The sequence below is a fragment of the Mycteria americana genome, chromosome 8 (assembly GCF_035582795.1).
Source record: "Mycteria americana isolate JAX WOST 10 ecotype Jacksonville Zoo and Gardens chromosome 8, USCA_MyAme_1.0, whole genome shotgun sequence".
Lineage (NCBI taxonomy): Eukaryota > Metazoa > Chordata > Aves > Ciconiiformes > Ciconiidae > Mycteria > Mycteria americana.
In genome coordinates, this window is record NC_134372.1 from 48,205,861 (window position 1) to 48,228,141 (window position 22,281).

Consider the following 22,281-nt stretch of genomic DNA (forward strand, 5'->3'; position numbering starts at 1 on the left):
TGCTTAATGGTGTGTATGCATCCATCCCTCCATTCTCTCCACCATAATAAGGTTCTTGTACGTTCATCCATCTGTGACTGGACCTATTTGTCCTCTTTGGAAAGGTGGGGGGTGGCAAGTGTCTTTCCATGTGTATGAAAACAGGTAAATCTCAACAAAGTTGGAGAGAAGAAAAGTCTCATGTCTGAAACAGCATTTTGCCTTGATGGCTTTTAAATGGTTGTGGGGCTGAACAACCACTTGCTGTAGGCATACAGGGGTCTAACAGAACTGTATTTCCACAGGTCACTGTACTTGGGGCATGAACTGTCGATTTATTCACCCTGGGGTGAATGATAAAGGAAACTACTCCTTGATCTCCAAGCCTGAGCCCTTCTCCCCAAATGGCGCTCCTCCTATCGGCCCTCACCCACTGATGCCAGCCAACCCTTGGGTATGGACATATTTTCTGTGAATTTATGGCTTCTGCACATAGCTTTTGCCTCCAGCTCTAGGAGGAGTGAGGATTTTATTTGAGCTAGTACTTTAGCAAAATTCAATACATCTATTGGATGTGTGATTTTAAAAGGTGGTCTTGAGGTTGCTAGTAGAGGGGAATAATTTTCCATGTGTGTCCCAGCTTATGTCGTGCTGATACGTCTCCGGAGTATCTGGAGGTACTCTGGGGTAACCATTTACAAAGCATGAGTTTGCTACTTAAAACTAATGTCAAGTGTCTGTCTCCTTCCTCTTCTCACCTTTCTAACAGGGAGGGCCAGTTGTTGATGAAATCTTACCTCCACCCCCTCCGGACCCCCCAACAGAAAGTGCCTGGGAGAGAGGACTCCGCCATGCTAAAGAGGTAAATGGCATCCTCAGGAAGTATGCTGACTGTCTCCAGAATCCACTGGCCTGTTTCACTGAGAGCAGGATGCTAGAAGAGCTCTTTTTGCAGCATGTAGTGTCTTGTTCTTTTTAAGGAGCCTTCCTTTTGCCTTTTAACCTGTTAACTGTGTCTTGTATATCACATTTATTGTACAGTCAAGAGGGAGGTAGCATCCAGGTTTGGTTTTTTATATTAAGATGAGTTAGGGAGAGTCCGTGGCCCTGACCGGTTCAGGGATGTTGAGGTCAAGCCCACCACAAAGCAAAACTTGTTAAGCTGATCCAGTTTCCCTTACTTCAGCACCTGTTTCTCTAGCACCTATAGGATCCGTGTGTCTGATCACTTCAAAAAATGGGATCAGCATGTGTGAAACTTTTATTGCCTGTCTGCTGCCATTCTGAGGTGATGGAATAGTGAATTACACTGTCTATGTGAAGAAAAGTCCGGTGTCCTGCACATTCATAAGACTGGGGCAGAAGAAGGATGCTTTAGTTGAAGAGCAGGTTTCTTCCAAATGAAGGATTTTTAATACTGCAATTTCTCTGTGCCTCAGAAGTGTTCTCTCTTTACAATGTTTTTATTTTTATGTTATGGCAGGTATTAAAAAAGGCAACTATGAGAAAAGAACAGGAGCCTGACTTTGAGGAGAAGAGGTTCACTGTGACTATTGGAGAAGACGAGCGTGAATTTGACAAAGAAAACGAGTTTTTCCGTGACTGGAATTACCGCATCACCAGAGACGTCAGAGATCCAGCGTAAGATGCAGTCTTGGTTTTGCTACGTGGAATAGATGGGTGGGAAATGTAGTGCAGTATGATAGTCTTCAGTTAACTTATTCCTCCAAATTGGAGGAATGCTCATGTCAGAAAATGGAAACAACTTCCATTAAGCAGTTTGTGCACTGGTTAAAAACTTGAGCTGCCTCCGCTCACTCCAGTTCAACACTACCTTCCTTTACAGTCGTCTTTAAACCTTTCTGCCTTCAGTGTTATTGGCATACTGGTCCCTCAAGGACACTATCTAGTTGTGCATTGCCTACCTCACACCAGTGCATTCTTCTGACTTTTTTTCCTCTTGTTTTTCTTATTGCAACCCATGAGAGTTTTAAATGCTAAAGCTGGAGCTGCAAAGTTGGAGTATGCTCAACGTCCAAGAGCTTCAGGGCAGCAGTTGTACTGTCACGACCAGCTGGGTGTTTATTTGCAAGGGCATTGGCACAGCAGCTGGTCTTAACAAACATCTTGTCCAGTTCCAGATAAAATATTTAGTAAGACACTGGTCAGAAAGCAAACCCGTTAGCTGTCAGGGCATGGCCTGGGCCCAAACAAACACCCTAAACTTAAGTGTTTAGGTGATTTGGTTTTTTAAGGAGGTAAAACATAAAATGTTGGAGACCTCAGACACACTCCTGTCACAACTGAGAGCAGGGTGCAAGGATGAATAAGTCAGCTCTGAGAGACTTGCTTAGTCGTTCTTGAGCCAAGAAATGGAATGGGAAAAGAATTTTTGAGAGAGAGGCTTGTATTCCACAGGAATACAGGTGAATCTCTGTTTCTCTCTTGCTCACACATCCTCTGTTCTTCCTACATGTACAGATTATGGATTATTTCTACTCACTCGCAGAGAAAGAGTTTGCAAGGCTTGGTTCTGTCTATTTTAGAGTGAATGAACTGCAAAAAAAAAAAGTCTGAAAAGGAGCAGATTAAGCTTTTATTCAATAGTCTTTGATTTGCTCTGGGGTGCAGTTCCTTTCCCTGTCTTAAAGAAGCTATCTACTCCGTTCTGCAGGCTGTATCAAAATAGTTGCCCCATATTAATTTTTTCCTGTGTAGAAATCGGTCTCTATCTTGGTCTTCTCTTCCTCTGAGAAGGCTTTCAGTTGCACCCGGGACATATTATCACCAGTGCTCTGTGGGTTCACTGTATAGTATCTTTATTTTATGATTGTATACGAAAACTAGGATCAGCGTTCTAGTTGTTTCATGCCACTGCCTCACTGATGTACGAATCGTTGTGTTAGGTACAGGACTTTGTTTTTTTTCATATAGTCAAGAAAAAAGGTATATTGCATGTAGCCAGTGTTAAACAGAAGTAATCAAACAAATGGAATTCCTGAAAATTCAAGCACCTTTATGTATAAGCAGACTCTGACATTAAAATATCTTCACTGTGTGTAAAGGCAAAAGTTATGAAGTTGCTGCTGCTGCTGCAAACTCTAGAAAATGGTGATTTTTCTCACACACGCACACACTTATTGCACAGACTGACACCTTGCAGCAAACTAACCACTGGTGGTGCAGCTGGGATGTTAATAAATGCTTTCAGGACTGTCTTGTGACATATGAAGATGTCTAAATAGTTCATGAATCCCTTTTTCTTTTTTGAAAAACTATAGGGAGGTGGACATCAAAGAAAACATTAACTATGGGTAAGCAGGTCTTTGATTCCAGTACTGTTGCAACTGTAAGAAAATATTCCCTTTCCTTTCTCCATTGTACTTCTTAAAACTTCCTAGGCCACAGACCGCTGTCATCAGGTGTGGTGGGCAGTTTATTAACTGAATGGATACATTTGATTTTTTGGGCGATACCAATTATTTGCCTAAGGATTTAGGCACGGAATTATCCAAATGCACAGCAGTGATGCTTGTTTAAATGAATAAAAAGTCCACAAATGTTATAGGAAGGGAACGGGGAGATTTGGATTTGAGGCTGGGTTAAAAAGTAAAGCATTTCCTTTTTGGTGTAGCTAGAGATTTTTTGTGTCTCTTTGACCACCTGATGTCACCAAATCCAGACTGTTGTCTGGTTGGCATCAGGAGTTTGTTGCTCAATTAAGCATCAGTATTCAAGATTCCCTGGTATTCTTTCCCTTGGCTTATCGTTTCAGGCAAAAATAGAAATCTTAAACCATTTAAAAGCACGAAAGAAATGTAGGTAGCTGTTTGACTTGCAGGGCAGCACTTACATCGTAGCCTGGTTTAGATTATTTGGCACTTTTTAAAATGCAAAAGTGGGCCCTTTATTCCTCTTACTTACAAATCAGAGTCTCATTACAGATAATCTGGAATTTGGGAGCACTTGCTTTATAATCTTAGTTCTGCCACTGTCTCCTCTGTGGCCCTGGAAGTTTCTTGTTTCCTGTACCCACCTCCCCATCTTTACAATGGATCTGATATTTTCACTCCAGGTGGCTGGCAGGGATTGGATAGTGTTAAAAACATCAAGTAATGATAATAGAAATCATCAAATGGAGGGAGGAAACATTATGGATTTAAGGAGGGTGGTTTTTAGATCCTTTTCCTCCCCAAAAGTAATTACAGTTTTGCAATTGAGCAGGGTGTGCTTGCCAGTTCATTTGTGTGCTGGAGGGCCAGGACCTGTTTTCCACTGGAGAATATCAGCCGCAGATGCGGTTACCTTCATTGCATGGAGTAATTCCAGGCGTAGGGGCAGAGCGTTGCTGGCCTGCCCCCGAAGCTTAGCTTCTCCCAGTGTAAAGCTCAGCAACAGCTCGTGTCCCGTGCTGGTGGCACTGGGATGCACCCATCACCTCCGGTGGCAGGGGAGTAGGAGGTCGTGATCCGTTCCACCTCTGACGTGAGGGTGCTTGAGATTAGCTGTGTGTGCATGGACAGAAAACGCAGCTCTAAATCAATGAGGCAAAACGTGTTCTGTTACATTTGCATACATTTGAAGTGGCTATAAAAAGCAATTGGTGTTTCTGCATTTTTACCACATTGATTTGAAGGCTGAATTTGGTTCGTAGTGTTTCTCTTTTTGTGTTTATCAAGAAAGGTTTGTGCTTTTCTCTGATAAGCTTCACTTAAAAAAGGCCGTTTCTGTCTGTTTGGGATATGTAGAAAATAAACCACTTTGTACGGTCATACTCCGTTGAACGTGTTTTTTCTTGTCAGTGCACAGTGACTAAGACCTGACCTAGAATACGTAGTGTTTCTGAATGGCGACAAGGTGATATTTCCCTTTCTAACCTTCCCTATTTTTCATTGTAGGCTTGATCCCTATACAGATCCCTATTATGACTATGAAATAGAACGGTTCTGGCGTGGTGGGCAGTATGAGAATTTCAGGGTTCAGTATACAGACCCAGATCCATACCGTAACTACAGAGTAAGTAAGGTAATACCCCTTTCCATGCTTTTCCTTTCAACTTTCTTCCAGGTACTTCTGGTGCTTGTCATGTTTCCGGCACAGTGGTTGAAACGGGACTTTTCATGTATGTTCAAGATGCTTCATCTTACAAATAGTTAAATCTTGACTTAATTACTGCACAGAACACACTTTAGGTGCAGGGATGGGAGGATGTTCTGTTTCAGCGTGATGAAGGGAAAAGCATGTCTGAGATGGGAAGATGGTTCCTCTTCATGTGCACCGGCTGCTCCTCTGCGTACCAGGCAGCCGTGCAGCGCTTACGGCCGCATCTGCGGCCATTCTTGGAAATGTTGGAGAGGGAGGGAGTTTCCAGGAAATAACCTGACTGAGGAACGGTTTGCTTGTTAGTTATTGGGACAGATGGAAAAGATTAGATTTGGACAGGCGTGCTTTGTGTACAGACGGAGGCTCCGGCGTGACTGTCCACCACTGGTGGAGTTGCACGTTAGTTGCTTTGAGTCAGACGAGGAAAGCACCCAGCCAGCTGCTAAAATCCCAGATGCGGTCGGTTGGCGTTGCACTGCTGTAAGGTGTAGAGCTCAATGAAAAGAAGGCTGAGAACCCTTTCCCTCCGCTTCCTTTTGCCCTCATGCAAACTGTTGCGCCTTGAGAGTAGTGGCAAAAATAAGAAGTCCTGCTCAGTGGGGAGCTTTTCGCTGATATTTGTCACATCCTTTAAAAAGTGCCTTTCCTTGTGCTGTAAAACCTTGCTGTTCTACAGAAGCAGTGCATAAACAGGAGCCTGTCCTCGCTATTGTTGCACATGATGCACCATCAATTATTTTCATGGTGCTTGCTTGTAAACTTAATTAGCTTGTTATAAACATGATTAGCAATGAGAGTAAATACTTGTAAACATCAATACATTTATTTAATAAGCATAATAAGCCAAATTAATCTTTGACTGTTGCCTTTGAAAATTACAACTGTGATGAATATGATGCGGTGTTTTGTTCCTCTCCACTTTCTGCCTGCTCAGCAAACAGTGATGGCCAGCAATCTCCAGATTATTTATCTCGATACTTCGCTCTAACATGGGAGGGCGTATGTAGTTGCTTGCGGTCCAAGACTTTGAAACCTTGCTGCCCACTTTCTTAGGAGATGTTACCACAGCGTCACGATGATTTCTCTTTTCTTTTTAAAGGAAAGAGAGCGAGAACGGGAAAGGGAAAGAGAGAACAGACAACGAGAAAGGGAACGCGAGAGGGAGCGAGAACGGGAGCGGGAGCGGCGCCAGCGGGAGCGAGAACGAGAAAGGGAACGGGAGCGTGACAAGGAGCGCCAGCGGCGGAAAGAAGAGTGGGAACGCGAGAGAGAACGAGTGAAGAGAGATGAAAAAGACAGGCAGCACAGGGACCGGGACAGGGACCGAGACCGGGATAGGGACAGGGAGCGTGAAAAGGAGAAAGAAAAACCAAAGCCTCGGTCCCCGCTGCTACCAAGGTAAGTGTTCGCTGGAATTCACATTTGATACTTTAGTTGATGCTGTTTTAGCTGTGGATCACAAACCAGGCTCGTGCCGATCACAGTGGAGAAGATTCCTATTGTCCGCAACTCTTGAGTAAAGCGGTAGTTTCAAGAGGAAGGCAACGCTTTAAATGAGCCTTGCTGGCCACTAAGTGGAGCTAAAACATCAGTAAGAAGTGCATAACCTTACTGTGAAAGGAGGAGAGCATCTGTCCTGTAGGTGCGGAGATGTTCGCTTGTCCCTGTTCCCTTGAGGCTAGAGTACGTCTTGAGGTTGGCTGAGTCCCAGTGCTGAGAGAGCCCTGCAGATGGTGGCGACTCCCTTTGAGGCCTTGACAAATGTCCTTTGACAAGAACCAGGGCTGGCTTGGGAGTTTGTGGATAGCAAAAGTATGTGGAAATTATTAAGTAAAACTCCTAAAAGAGGCTAGAAAAGGTAAAGGCATTGTAAGCCTTGAAATGAGTCTCTGCTGGGTGTTACAGTGGAATTGCAGTGTGGAGTCAGGTTTTTTGCCTCTGCCCATTTTTTTCTGAAAATCCTGGTTCTGACCTGTGTGAAAGAGAAAATTGAACCAGCCAGACTAGAAGTCTAGGAATTTCAAAAGTTAATCCTATTTTGTTTCTCTGTCAATTATTTAAGCACCGTGGCTTACCAGCGTACCGTGTATTAGGCATATTTGTAAAGCACTGTATAAATATCACAGCTGAATATAGAAGTTGTCTTGTGGGAATTTCTAATGTCACAACGTCTTTCGGTTCAGAATCAGAGAAAAGTATCAAATTTCCTGCTGAAGGACATCTCCAGGCAAGCTGATTAGCAGTGCCAGTGTCTTGGAAACTACTGGCAGATGGAGTCTTCCGACAGCGTGTCAAGGAACACGTGGATACGCAAGCATGTGTATGTGCGTGGTGGGGCAAAGAGGGGCTCAGGGAAGCTGTTTCCCAAGACGTATGGGAGCTTCCTAAGACGTATTGAGGTTCAACAAGGCTCAGTGCAAGGTCCTGCACTTGGGCCACAGCAACCCCATGCAATGCTACGGGCTTCGGGAAGAGTGGCTGGAGAGCTGCCCGGTGGAAAAGGACCTGGGGGTGTTGGTTGACAGCCGGCTGAATATGAGCCAGCAGTGTGCCCAGGTGGCCAAGAAGGCCAATGGCATCCTGGCTTGTATCAAAAATAGCGTGGCCAGCAGGAGCAGGGCAGTGATCGTGCCCCTGTACTCGGCACTGGTGAGGCCGCACCTCGAATGCTGTGTTCAGTGTTGGGCCCCTCACTCCAGGAGAGACATTGAGGGGCTGGAGCGTGTCCAGAGAAGGGCAACGGAGCTGGGGAAGGGTCTGGAGCACAAGGCTGATGGGGAGCGGCTGAGGGACCTGGGGTTGTTCAGCCTGGAGAAAAGGAGGCTGAGGGGAGACCTCATCGCTCTCTACAGCTACCTGAAAGGAGGGTGTAGAGAGGTGGGGTCGGTCTCTTCTCCCAGGTAACAAGTGATGGGACAAGAGGAAATGGCCTCAAGTTGCGCCAGGGGAGGTTTAGACTGGATATGAGGAAATTTTCCTTCACTGAAAGGGTTATCAAGCGTTGGAACAGGCTGCCCAGGGAAGCGGTTGTGTTGCCATCCCTGGAGGTATTTAAAAGCCGTGTAGATGTGGTGCTCAGGGACATGGTGTAGTGGTGGGCTTGGCAGTGTTAGGTTTATGGTTGGACTCGATTATCTTAAAGGTCTTTTCCAACCTATACGATTCTGTGATTCTGTGATTCTCCTTCTGCCTGATGTCTGTGGTGTTTCTCGAGCACTGTGGAGGAAGGTGTGAAACATCATGAGTGTGAGGAAGAGTGTGTTTTAACGAAGAACAGGGCTAAGAAGGCCTGGAATGAGGTGCCATGTGGAATTTGTGTGGTTTCAGGTGGGAGCAGGGTTTAGTCTTGAATCTGACCCAGAGTTTTTATTTGCATTACTAGAAGGAAAGCTGATTTTTGATGATGACCCTTTTTGCCACAGGAAGTCACAGTTTCAGAACAGTTCGAAGGTGTCGCGTGAGCGCTTTCGTGCGATAGCAGTGTCAGAGTGGTTATAGGAATACATTTAATTATATGCTGCATTTAATTATAATCTTCACTTACAACCATAATTTGTGCACCTTAATTGCCACATTTGTTGTTGGTTTGTGCTCTCGTTGAGTTAGTGATGGAAGAGATCTTGCTGTCCAGAACCATGTGATGATGATGATGATGATGAAAGTGACATCAGCTGATTGGCAGCTCAGGTCGTTAGTCATTAACAGTCACTGTGACCAGGATCACTGCACGCAAGGCTGAGGCTGCTGGTTGCTCCTTCCCTTGACACTCGTGTTGGGTCATGGGGCAGGGCTGTGTGGGAGAGCTTTCGCTATTAGTGCTGCCCGAGGTTTGCTGGGTAGGAGCGATGGCCGCGTTCGCCCATCTTAGATCCATCTCGCCCAGTGTAACCATCTGTGTGAGCCGAGAGGTGGGATTTACAGCGTTCCTGACGTTACATGCTTTGCGGATACAGGTCCCCTGCTTCCCTCCTGTACCCCCTCTCTGACATAAGCACCACTTAAGGGAGCTGTGGATGCCTCTTGGATCTCCAAAACAGGCTTCTTAAGACGAGTCTTGGTAAATGAACAACAGCCCTTGATACACCTCTGGGTTTTTTGTTTTAAGTCTGCTGTTCTTTCTAGAAGCGGATCGTAGAGAATGTACTGTTGGAAGTGTCCTCGGTCTTGTCCTGTAATGCAAGCGCTGATGACTGTAGGGGCCAGGCAGAGAGCTGGGAGAGAGGGACAGCAAGCAGGGCTTGCTTTTGGCTTCATTTGTGCGGGGCTTTAAAAGCTGGTGGCAAGAAGTGCATTAGTAATTTTCGTGTTGAACAGGGAGCTAGTACTGAGCGGAAAGCTTTAAAATCTCCAAAAAAAATCTTAGGTCAGCATCTACACACAGTATCTCCTCTTAGAGGAGAGTGGAATTAATGGGAGTACTTACCAGTAAACCCAAAAGCCCTACGTTGTTGAAGGCAGCTCTCCAAGTACTCCTAATGGGACTTCGGTTCCCGCTGTTGAAACCTGCATCAACATGAACACTCTTACTACAGCCATTTACAGGTGTATGGATGTTTGCAGAGAAAATAACACTGCAGAAATAAGTTTTGAAAACGCTTTTTAGGAAAGTGAAAGCATAATTCTACTTCTTTTCCCTTGGAGAAGACATCCCTCATCCAGCAGTTTGTGTTTCCCTACCCTGCATTCCCCAGAAGCCTCCGTCACGCTTACGGTGTGACTTGGCTCTGGGCAGTGCTGTTTTGTCCCACATAACCTTTTTGACAGGCTCCAAACTTCCTTGTGGCAGCGTGGCCGTTCGAGCCGTCTCACCTTTTCTCCAAATACCTTCCTGCCGTGCTGCAGAGGGTCAGGTTTGGCACATTGGGATTAAACCGCTCCCGAGTTTGTTTAATGTGTAAAATGCTTTGTGATTGCCTCGCGCTTCCTGGGCAGCAGGATGCACGGTAGTGGCGTAGCACTCACCTGCAGGTCTATTTATAGACTCTGGGCTTTCCCTAATCACTAGATCCCAGCTTTTGGCAAGTCCGGCCTTTCCAGGCGTCATGCGGCGATGGGGGCTGGCCACGCCAGGCTGCAGGCAGCTGCCCGTTAACATTCCTGCACCAAAGGCAGTGCCGCTTCCAGCCGGAGCCCACGCCGCCCTGCTCTTCCCTTATTAATGAACTGGGGAGATTGGAAAACTGCTCCACGGGGGTTGTGCAACCAGCAACGAGCTTTGTCAAAGGCAGAGCTGAGGATGTCTGTAATGACAGGTAGATGCCAGTCTGTCCATCAGCGTACAAGCTCCCTCAAGTAGAGGCTGGAGGATGGAACAAACTATGACATACAGAATGCGGAGTTGAAAGGGATGCAAGAAAATTCAAAAAGCAAATAGCCAGGAACGTGAAAACAAATTCCCTTTCCATTATATTGAAAGCAGGGAGGTTTAATCTGATCTCTAAACAACAGCGGAGCAGTTAAGGCTAATAACACAGAGAAGTCAGAGGACTTCCTGGCATCACTGCTTGCTACAGATGAGGAGGATTAGAATTTAACAACAAACAAAGATTGTAAACCCTAACAGACTCAGTGGCAAATGTTTCTCCTTGAACCTCTTAAAAGAAGAGGCTGCAGTGTTTGGGCTTCAAGTAGGATTGTCACATGTGGATTGGACTTTTTTTGAAGGAGTGTGCAATTGCTGCTATATGCTTTGGGGTTTTTTTTTTCGCCCTCAAGCTTAAGATGAGCACTCCAAGAAGTTTATAATCCGAGATTGCAGTGCTAGTAAAATCGTTCCTCCCCCTCCTTCTCCTCCCTCCTCAGGCATCGAACACTTAAACAAGCCAGGACACTTTATGATCAATTAGAGGGATAACTTGGCTGTCTGTCCTTGTGCTCCCCATCTCCAGAACGAGTTTTGGTGCTCCAGGCTGTGACTGATTTTGCTGAGTGCAAAATTTCTGCTTTATATCTCTATCTTGCCAGTGTAGCTCACTGTTGTGCAAATCATTTCAGGGATAAAGAAGTGACATGCAATATTTTATTTGAAGAGACTTAGAGCAGTGCAAGATGTTCTTACCCAGGCTGCTGGTCTTTAGCTGTGAGCAAAAGGCCCCACACAGAAATAGTAATTTGCTTTAATCCTTCTATTGTTGCACAGGTCTTTATCCCACCATCATCCGAGCGAATCTGATTGTTTCGGGAGCGCATTAAGCAACGCAGTTAGTGTCGTGGGACCTGTTAGCAGTTGTATTTCCAAAACACTGAGGGATACTGAGGGACGTTGAGGAATTAGACCCGCTGATGAGGGCAGCAGCCTCAGTATCGCTGCCTTGTTGGCTGGGGTAGCACTAGGTGGTTGTCAGCCAAGCGAGGAGGAAGAAGCAGCAGCGATGCCATGCTGCAGGTCCGTGAGATGGGCATTGGTTTCTTTCCCACCCGGGTTTCCTCTGCAGGGGATGCTGTGGGCCCTGGTGAGAAGCAGCATGGCAAAATTAACCTTCGGTGAGAAATTGGTCATCTCCATTTCTCGAGGAAGTTTGTCCTGAAGTCTGACCTAAAAGCTATTTCCATGCAGACCAGTTTGGTCAGGGTCCGTGATACAGACCCCAGAATCTGTGGAATGCTGGTGCCAAGTAGGGTGAGGAGGAGGAGGCGGCTGTTGTCCTTGGAGATGTTCCAGAATCCGGACAGGAGGTGACAGCAGCTCCGAAGCTGCCAGGAAGGAGCGGTGTCCTGGTGAACCATCCTGTGATTATCGCACACACAACAGATTTTTGGAAGGAAGTTTTCTTCAGCTGGGCTAGAGATTATTGATGGAGTGCACTTATGCAGCCATTAAAAAATAAAAATAACACCTGCAAGTAGGGACACTGTAAAATTTAAAGCAATGTCAGAAAGGGCAGCTGTTCTGCAGCAAATCATAAATCCTTTGTAAAACCCTTCCAGCGAGGAGTATTGTGCTTCTTTCCAGCTTCTGTTGAGGTGGCAGTTGCCCTCAATTTGAGATGCTATATAATGCTGCAGACCCTGGGACAAAAGGTTACATGTTCTCTTGGCAGAGCTCACCTTTGCTTTATTTTTTTCAAGCTAGTTCAAGTTGTCTTTGTAATAGGTCATTGCTAATCTCTGGGGTGAGCGTGTTAATGAACACGATAACCTGGAGTCTAAAATCAATGAATGCAGGTTACCCAGGGCTTGCAAGGTAGAAAGTGTTGGAATAAGGTTGATTAGATAAAGGAGTGGCAAAAGTAAGGGAATGCAAATGGAGTGATTCATGATTGTGTGTGTGTGATCACAAACCGACTGAACTCGTTTTTCGGAAGAATCTGTAGTTCTGAGTGTCCGTGGGTCTTCATCTTTCCCGACAGCTTCTGGTGGCCTCCCCATGCCGCCAGCTGGATCTGCTCTCTATTTTTGGAGTGTAGGGGTTCTGTACGAAAGCAGCTGTTGCTCAGGTAGAACTAGGTGTTTTGGTGGACTTAGTAATAGCATCTCGTCCTGTTGTATAAAGACGGTGCGGTAGGCTGGTGGATTTTGTCTTCTCTTGGTTTTCCCTGTGGAAATGTCAGCTGTTTCTTATAAGAAATCCTTCATTTGTTCCTGTTTGTCCTGCCACAGGAGGAAGAGCAGGCAGGATAGACAAATGTGTGCTCTTCGTGGTTTCGAGTCAGACATCGGTAAGACCCTGGAGCACTCTGAATTAGTCTTAACATCCATGAAAAGTTACTGAGGGGGAAAAGCAGCCTCTGTCAGGGGGCATAGATTTGCTCTCCAGGGCTCTGCACCTTCCCTGGGCGGCTTCTTGGAGTGCAGTGAGTTAAGAGAAGCAAATGGCCCCAGGCTGTTGGGTAGTCGAGACTTGAGCCGGACCTCTGTTCCTCCTGCACACAGTGGGTCTGCCGTGCTGCCTTCGGTGCTAAGTGCTGCAGCGTCACACAGAAGAGGGTTTCCCTTCTCCCCACGTACAGAACATGCCCCGTGCTCCTATGCAGTTCTTCGGACTCATAGTCAAGTGCCCTGTATGGTAACACCGCGGTGATAAACATTATAATAACTTGTTTACATCCCCATTTTTTGTGCTGCAGCTTCCAGCCGGAGCAGTGGAACCTGGTTAGACAGCTTCGCTTTCATTTATGTTCCCAGTTCATTTGGGAAGTTAGCGATAATAAAATCTGTCTGCGAACCAAATCAGCAAAACTTTTCAAAGTTCTCCACAAAGCATTTCTGTTGACTGGAGTTTTCGTTAGTCTTCATGGTTCCTGAGGTTCTGCCTCCGCTTCCACAGCAGAAGGAGAAGGGTTTCGTAACCGTAAATCTAGATGAAGGGCATTGAGTGACTCAGATGTGGATCTCAAGGAATGTGTTTTTCTTTGGCATTTCAGAGTCGGAATTACTGGAGAGATCTCCCACACTGGATTTTATTAAAACATTGCAAAGACCAGGGCAGAATTGTTGCATGCGGGTCCCTCTCATTTAGAGGAGGCTCTCAAGGCATCAAATGCTCCAGCCCTTAGGGTAGATCACATCTCAGATATGTTTACCTACCTGCTGTGATGATTTCATACTGTAGGTTCAGATTGTATCTCCACTATTTAATTTCAAAGCCTCTCCCCGTCAGGCTTTGAAGAAATCTTTTTTTTTTTTTTTTTAATCGACCGATAACTCTGCTTTAGATCGAAACGTCTTGAGAAAAGCGTATCCTATGTTAATATTTCACCAAGATCAATTAGCACCAGCTCCAAAGTTCAGCATTTCCTGTCATAGCCGTGTGTAGGTGGCTTTTGGGAGCTGTTGTCCCTCTCCAGCCACACAAGTGACTTTATTATGCTGAGACAGGAAAAACCTTCCAGTGTGCATGCACACTGCTGGAGTTTATTTTGCAGCAATTGCAGGTCCCTTCACAACTGTCTTGGCACATGGCTCCAGTCGTTCCTCGAGTCCACTTCCTCTGGAAAATTCCACTGACGCCGAAGGAAAACTCACACCAGGGCTGCTGACGCAACGCTTGCTTTCCTGCAAGAAACAAAAAGGCTTTTAAATTGTCTGTGGACTTTCCTCTTTCAGAAAATTGAGCTGTAACTGCCGGCCAAAACAGTAGCCCTGGAGCCAGGCTGACGTCACCAGTGACCGTGGGTGATAAGGTTTGCATTACCTGTGGGAGCCGTGTCCCACGGGGAGGGGGAAGGAAGGGAACCACTTTCCCCGGGAAACTTATTTTCCCCTTTAAGATTAGAAATGCTTTGGTGTCATTTGCATAATAAATGAGGAGGAAAACTTGAGCCGTGCGGCTCCGCTTTTCCCCCCCCAATTCTTGTCGAATTCAGTGACGTGCTTCAAACAGAGTTTATTTGGGAGCCGGAGCGCGTGCAGTTGGGAGCTGGCTGACCTACGCTGTGGTTTGCGTTGCCAGCTGGATCTGCCTTTGTTCCTCCTTTCATTGCCAAAGCCACGTTCAGCTTCAGTTCTCCGCTCGATTCCTGTAATTAAATTCCAGCCAAATATGCATTAACGTGTTCGTTCTGGAAGATAAAGCATTTAGTTCTTTTAAGGTTAAAATGGGCTTCGGAAATAGCTAAGCTCTGCAGACCTTGCTCGTGCCCTGGTGACGCAGGATGCTGCTCCTCGGGGCTCTGGAAGGAAATTAAGCTGCTTTTCATCAGTCCGTCTTGTCCGTCTCTTTTACTCCCTCTGTAATTTATTTTTTTTGTGTTAAACCTCGTGGCGTAGGCTTATCTAATTAGGGAGTTAATTCTCAAAGATTTGAAATGTTTCCTAAAAATTGGAATTTGGTGAAGAAGGAGACCGGGATTCACGCATGTGCTTGGGTAGCATATGACTTTTTTGCCAGCCACTCTCTGTGCCGAAGCACGTTAGGTTTGCCTGCAATGTGAACTGCTGCAGCCTGGGTAATTGTGCTGGGCTGAGGATGAACTCATGTAAAGTGCCGTGAGCTGACCTCATGGCTCACCACCCCGAAGCAGCCAGGCTTCTTCTCTCCTTCCCTCCTCTGTTCGCCGCGGGTCAGCTCCTGCAGTTGTTCAAACCCTGCCATGGGCTGCTTGGACTCGCTGACCCAGCAGCAAACTACGTTTATTTTTTTTTCCTCTCCCTGTTGACTGAAGGAGTTGAGTTGGCACATGGAGAGCTCCAACAAGCGCCAGATCCAGCACAAGACGGGAAGTGAAAATTACCCAGTTGTAAGAGTGAAAGTAAGGAAGGAGCCTCCCCCTTCTCAGGGTCAAATACATCGCTCAACCCACCCAGCAGTGCAGCACCAGGAGCAGCTATCGTATTTGGCATAGCTGTGGGCAGCCTTCCTGCCTGATCTGGGCTGGGAGCCACAGGCCGGCTGCCTGCTGCCTCTTCTCAGCGGGCTTTTCTCTGCGAGCCTTACGGCTTCCTCCGCTTTCATCCCAGCGACTGCACGGTATCAATATGCAGGAGTAAATTTGACTGAAATGCCCACTGCTTCGTGGGCTGCCTTTAACCTCTAATGGTCTCTTTGGTGAAACTCGTACAGGCTGTAATTGAGATGTTAGTCTAAGGCGGATGGCGAGGATCTTGGCAGTTACTCCGGCTTACTTTCAATTCTGACTCCTGAATTCCACTGGAGGAGACGAGCCAAATGGCATCAGATACCAGTCCCTCGTATTAAGTTGAACAAGTTTATTTGGTGATGCTACATGTTGGGCACGCAGGTAACTCTTGAGGAAAGACTTTGAAAATGTCCTGACACGAGCATCATCTTTCTTTCTTGGCTATAGTATGGTAACATATTTACTGCTGAGTCAAAAAGCCAAAGCATATCCCGAAATGAGGCTTTCTGTTGTGGTTTTCCTGGGGAAAAAACCTTTCCTCCAGAAAGTGACTTCATCGAGAGAGAATTGCATCAAACCAGGTAATAGGTGCAAGTAATGAGATTTGCTTTCATAGTCATCTTTGCTCCAAGCTCGCGCCCAAGTTGTGGAATTCAGCGTAAGTTGTTCCCACGTGGGGTCGGAGCTGAGGTCCAGCTCCCAGGATGTGCTGCTGTTGGATGAGAATGTGGGCAAGTTGTTCTTCTGAGGAAGAGACAGAGAATAAATTCTGTAGGAGACTTTTCTTTCTGAAAACTAGTGCAATAGAGCGTTGAGCCTGGAGAGGGGCAAATTCGTTCATTAGTTGTTGGCTTTCACGTTTGTCATCTTGGACACTGCAGTGAAAAGCTGCTCAGGAGGCTTTATCCAGGTCTTGAGATGGATACTGCCTCTCTGCCCGCCTGTGCCAGCAGAATATTCCCCCTGCATCTCCCAAAGCATGCAGACTGCGGTCCCTTGGGAAGGGACATCAGACCGGGATGTAGTCTAGCGTTATTCCCGAGCATCCTCGCGTGGTGTTCTTTCTGCTGCTGTTTAGTCTGCTGCTTGATGCAAGGTGTGTAGGCTGTTCCTGACCTTCTTTTTCTTCCTGCTTTATGCTTAGTTGCTTTAAAGATACTCCACAGGTCAAGATGGCTTCAAAATGAGTTTGTACTACATCTTCTGGAACGAGAGCTTGACCCCAGCTACGACTATTTAGCGTTATCAGCGTATAAATAATAGGTCCAGTCTATCTCGACCCCATATTCAGAGTCATGGTCTTCCTCCATGATTAGGTACTCGGATATAGTTATGTGGCCATAATATGGAAAACTAGACCAAGCCACTGCAAATAACATGTGCTGTGTTAAATAGCGTATGTTAGAGCAGCACTGGAAAGGGTGATGATGCTAAATGAAGATGCTGGTGAATAATGCTGAGCCATAACCCTGCTTGGGACTCTCTTACCAGGCAGTCAGCAATTTTGTGTGCTAATACGTAAGCGTCCTCTTCTGAAGCTGCAGTGAGATTTGTGGGAGAGGTGAATGTGAAAGAAGAGTTTCTCCTCCCATATTCTGTATATACCGAGATAGATGTGGGACAAATTGTAAAATTGCTGTAGTTATATCGGCAAAGACAGGGAAAGAGTAGGATACTGCACTGGACTTTAAAGTCAGCATATACAAATTCTGGAGTTGAGGAAGAGGTGAGAGGCTGTAGGAGTTTTAACTGTGTTGAGACTGTTTTCATACTGCCCAGCAAGGAGGAGATGAGACTTCTTGGTGACTAGTGAAGCCTTCAAAGGGCAGAACAGGCTGCTAGCGAAGAGCTTTAATTATCCTGTTGTCTGTTGAAAAAGTGTTGTGGCAAGAAACGCGGTCCATAGAATTATTAGAAAACTTGGAGGTTGCTTTTTTTATCTCAAAAGGTAGAGGAAGTTGGGTGGGGAGCGGTTGTTTGTCGCGTGACTAATGGGGTGGTACTGGCTGAACCCCGCGATGGAAGGTGCCTTTCCTCCCCCAAATTCTCGGAGCGAGAGGGTTCATTATTTTAAGAAAAGGAAGAAACGCTTCATTACTGGTAATTTGATGAGTGCAACAGACTTCATAAACCTTTAAGCAAGCACAAACTTTGCCGAAAACTTGAGGGAGACAGTTATGAGCAGCTAATTGAACAGTCATGTGCAAGTTAGAGTAAGGGTGAGGAAAAATCCCAAGTTAAATCACCCTTAGATAAGAGAGGTAATAAAGTCTAGGCCTGAAGAAACTCAGCCTGGAGTACTTAAGGAACTATCCGGTGCGGATGCTGAAAAGTTAGCCCTGAATTATTTCACAGGGCTGTGGAGGAGAAGGGAAGCCCGGAGAACCAAAGAAAAAGGGGAAATGCAACTAGAGCCCTTAAAAGGGAAGGGAGGAGATGGAGGGTATCTAGCCTGACTCATCACGTCTTCATGGTTATCGACAACAGGAGAGCACGTGTTCGATGGTGTTTATAAGTACCTAGAGAATAATACGGTGATAAAACAGCCATTATGAACTGCTTTGTACTCAGCTGGTGAGGTAACTGTCCCCTTTGTAAGGGTCATAACAGATCAATGTGTCTTGGCTGTGGTAAGGCTTGTGACACAGTCCCACGTGACGTTCTGGTAAGGGAACTGTAGGAGAGTAATTCAGGCTGAATCTCTTCTCTTAGTGCCTGCTGGTTGTTTCCTGCAGTTTGCTGTATCGAGGCGGCGTTTCAGATGCACGCTCAAAGTCTGTCTTTAGTCTAGCTCTGCTTAGTATTTCCATTGCACCGGGGGCTGCCTACCAGGTTTGAGTTTCTCCAGCTCTAGCTATTTGGCATAGGAAGAACCAGGTTTCCCATTCCCTTCCCTCTTACATGAGCTTGTGTCTGCTCCTTGGAGGCCAAAAGCCAAAGCTGAAATCAGCTGGCGGGTCACTGCTTGGTCAGTGCAACAAAGTAGTTCACAAAACTTGCAGGTGCTGCTGGTTTGATGTGCTTGCGGTCACTGATTTACAACATGATAGCTGTTCTAACACTTCAACACCCCAAAATGATGCTGAATATCCTGCAGTGGAGGTTAAGAGCTAGTACGGGTATGAAGGATGAATTTCTGAGATCTTTTCCTGGCCCTATGTTTCTATTAGCCTTACTATATAAAAAAAGTCCTAGCTACTTAACTCCTCTGTTTTCCAGCCGTCAGCCTGAGCCACCAAAGAAGGAGAAGGAGGCAACCACAATTACCACCACTCAGTCGAAGAGAGCAGATGAATGGAAGGACCCCTGGCGCCGATCCAAGTCCCCCAAAAAGAAACTTGGTGTCTCTGTTTCTCCCAGCCGTGCACGTAGGCGCCGAAAAACCTCTGCTTCTTCAGCATCTGCTTCTGGCTCTTCAAGGTGAGTGAAGGCGAAGAGCGTGTCGCATCCGAGCCTTGTTAGTGTGTCAGGGAATGACTCTTTCTTGTCAGTGGAAGATGTTGAGATGTTTGGGAAAGCAGTTCAAGGCTTGCTGCTCAGTAACAGCTATGGACACTGGCATATAGGTAGTGAGATGGAAGCTAAAGGGGGCACGTAACTGTGGGTCCTGTGATGTGATCTGCTGAAGACTAAGAAAAGACAGGTCCTTGGAAAAGTCACTCTTCAGGGAAATTAGCCTTGGAAGCAGTCCAGATGATTAGTAGCTCACCAAGATGAAAACTGACCTTAATAGGAGCAGAAGGAACTGGAAGCTGTAAGAATTGGAGCCTCTTCACTCCAGGAGTGCTGGAGGGATGAGGTGAGCCCACTCCAGGAAGAGCATGCTGATGCTACTGGGGGAAAAACTGGGGTTGTGGAGGCTTGACAGAGCCCTAAAGGGCTGCAGCGGAGCTCGGAAACCAACGGGTGCGAGATAAAAAACACTTTTCAGAAAGAAGCACCCTAAATCTAGGAGAGTTGAGGCATAAGCTGGATCCATTTTCTTTAAATGCTTGAACTTGAAGCTCCTGGAAAGAGGGGGAAAAAGTATCAGAGAGGAATGAGGAACACGCTGAATTGAAGATATGGATCTAAAAACCAAAGCCCTCCTGAATTAGATAGCTTTTCTTGCTGGGATCACTGCACCTGAGATTTTTCTGTTTTCTCATACCTGTGACTCAACCTATCAGGGGATTGTCTGGTGAAAAGGCATAAAATTGTGTGGAAGGAGTTCTCAAAAAGGCATGGAAAGTCATGAGCTAAAGGAGGGGAGGCCTATTCAAGGGTGCAAAGGGGGTAGCAACAACGGGATCCTCTCTAAAAGAAAAGGGGGGGACCAAGGAGAGGCTGTAGTCCTGGCAGACCACTGAGGAGAAGGCAGGTAATTTTTGGAGTAGTACACTTGGGAGGAGTGTACTGGAAACAAGACCTTGGTCTCAGAGGACTTCTGGAGAGGTGCTGAATTTTAATATGTTTCTTTCAGGTCCTCTTCTCGTTCATCCACCTATTCTGGGTCAGGTTCCTCACGATCTCGTTCCAGATCATCTTCTTACAGCTCTTACTCTAGTCGCTCGTCAAGACACAGCTCTTTCTCAGGCAGCAGGTCCAGGTAATGGCTCCTTGGATTTGAAAGTAATGGTATACTGTTTTCCAAACACTTGCTAACAGCTACTTTTGCTGCTACTTAAAAGCAAATAGCCAGCTCTTGAAATAAAACATTCAAACCACTTTCCTGAGTGAGGCAAATACAATAGACTGCAAGGCAGCCTGCCAGTTTGCTTGCTGAATGAAGCAGATACGTCAGCCACCCCCTCCTCTCCCCGGTACCCCCCACCCACGAGTACCATGCTGCTGTGGCTGGGCTGTTTCCCATGCCTGTGGGAGCTGAGCGGTTGTAGGAGCCTGGCTGAGATTAACGTTTCCATCATTTGCATTTTATGCTTGGAAGAAGTTACTGGCATCTCTTTTTCTATTGCACTGGAATTTCTATTTAAAGAGGCAAATCACATTTCTTTATCAAAGCAGTTGTCTTGTGATAGTCCTGACACTTCAAAGTAACAATTCAGTGTCCCATGCTGATTAAACAGAGGCATGTTTATTACTCTGCCACTTCCTTGCCCCTGCAGACAGTTTCCCAAGTCTGGAATATGCATAGTAGGAGAACTGGCTCCCTAGATAGGCACCTCTTCAGAGCTGAAATCACACAGATACCCAGAGTTGATGGGAGTGCACAGTGTTACTTTTGGAGACGTGGTTTCTCCTAGGAGAGGCTCGGGTGGGAGTTGATCTCGACGCAAGCACATTCGTGTTTCTGGGGAGCAGGCTGACCTTCCGCCATCCACCCCATTTCAGGCTCTGGTCCTTGCAGGACAATGCCAGTCATAGGTGACACACTTGGATTAGCATGCCCCTCTCTGAAGGTAGGAGGGTGAGGAACACCCAAGGGCCTAACTGTTCTTCAGAAAGCAAGTCACTGAGGTGTCTGGCTTTCTGAAGTACTAGGCTGCAACAAGGGTTCTTCCAGTCTTGGCGGTAGGGTGAATCACTTGAACGCCAGCATCTGGTGTGCTGTGTAAGTGGCTTGCCTCTTTGCTCAGTCTGGATCTTAGGAAACAGCTCTTACCCTTTGATCTGTTGGCTTTGATATATTCAGCTTGATTTTTCTTCTTGTGTTCCAGAAATTACAGATATCCAGTTAGATGTATTTTTTTGTGTCTTTCTCCCAAGGTGTTTTTTTTTTTTTTGCTGCTGTTTAAAGGATAAACTGCACTAGGAGTTACAGGAACATAAAGCAGGCTGAAATGAATCATGCTGAACTTGCAAGTCAAAATCCCACTTACTTTCCTGTAGAAATATTCTCCCTAAGGAGAGAATACAGAGAGTATGGAGAAAGCCTCAGGTGTTGGTGTGGAATACCTGGGAGCGCCTCTTTTGCAGCCAACCCTATTTTTTCCTTTTGTTTTCTACTTTTACCACTGATCTGGCGACAGAAGTCGGTTTTGTTGAGCAGAGTCCAGATATGAAACTGGGATAAGCTCAGACCCACAGGGACTAGTTCCTGGGATGCAGTCACTAGCCAAAGGAGAGAGTGGTGGCTAAATGCACTGAAAGCCAGGAAAGACTTCTGCAGTCGCAGAGACTGAGCCGAGTGATGTGTCCTTCCTTTCTAGATCACGGTCCTTCTCATCTTCACCCTCTGCTTCTCCAACACCGTCTCCACACAAGCCGCTTGCGAAGGCTAAAGGGGAGTTATTACCACCTGCTGGTAAAGGGTAAGGCTTCATCTCCGTTTCGATAACACAGTGCAGGAGAGGCTCCAAACAGTAGCCTGATCCCTGAGTCAGACCCTTCTGACCAGGTTGACAGTTTAAGGAAAAAATGGAAGATGCAAAATAGGATCTGCATAGAATAATGCTTAGCTGTGCATATTTAATTAAATGATGACACTTTCACTTATTAAATCCAAGTTAAACTGTACAGGTATCCTTAAGTATTATATAGAATCATAGAATCGTTTAGGTCGGAAAAGATCCTTAAGACTGAGTTCAACCATTAACCTAGCACTACCGAGTCCACCACTAAACCATGTCCCTAAGCGCCACGTTGAGGCCCCTGTCACCTATACATGAGTGTTTAAACACATGCATGATTGACTATTTAAACATTCTGTATGTGCCAATACGTTTATATACAGGAGCTATACGAAAGTTTCTCTCATTCCTCTACTGCAGCTTTAGTTAATGCACAGCCTTAGAATAAAGAAATGGTTCAGCCTCCTCTACTTTTAACATTGGAGACAAATTAAAACAGTATTATAGCTATGAAACTGTTTTTGGCAGATTATGCCAGCGCTCTTGCTCTTTTAAAGACTTGAAGTTGCTATTTCACAAACTCCTGTAATAGTAAATTATGGATATGTTGG

At 46.0% G+C, this 22,281-nt stretch overlaps 1 protein-coding gene across 9 annotated transcripts in view; it reads left to right on the top strand.

Moving 5' to 3' along the window:
* Nucleotides 1-22,281, top strand: part of ZC3H18 (zinc finger CCCH-type containing 18) — a 49,977-nt gene that overhangs the window by 14,896 nt on the left and 12,800 nt on the right. For 5 of the 9 annotated variants that reach the window (XM_075511061.1, XM_075511064.1, XM_075511067.1 and 2 more), the window contains exons 4-12: nt 285-433; nt 749-841; nt 1,463-1,620; nt 3,261-3,293; nt 4,878-5,004; nt 6,182-6,480; nt 18,600-18,800; nt 19,843-19,968; nt 21,530-21,631. In XM_075511061.1, coding sequence (XP_075367176.1) covers nt 285-433; nt 749-841; nt 1,463-1,620; nt 3,261-3,293; nt 4,878-5,004; nt 6,182-6,480; nt 18,600-18,800; nt 19,843-19,968; nt 21,530-21,631 — 1,288 coding nt within the window. The remainder of the gene's footprint in view (nt 1-284; nt 434-748; nt 842-1,462; nt 1,621-3,260; nt 3,294-4,877; nt 5,005-6,181; nt 6,481-18,599; nt 18,801-19,842; nt 19,969-21,529; nt 21,632-22,281) is intronic. The other 4 variants (XM_075511065.1, XM_075511070.1, XM_075511066.1 and 1 more) reach the window with 3 other exon arrangements.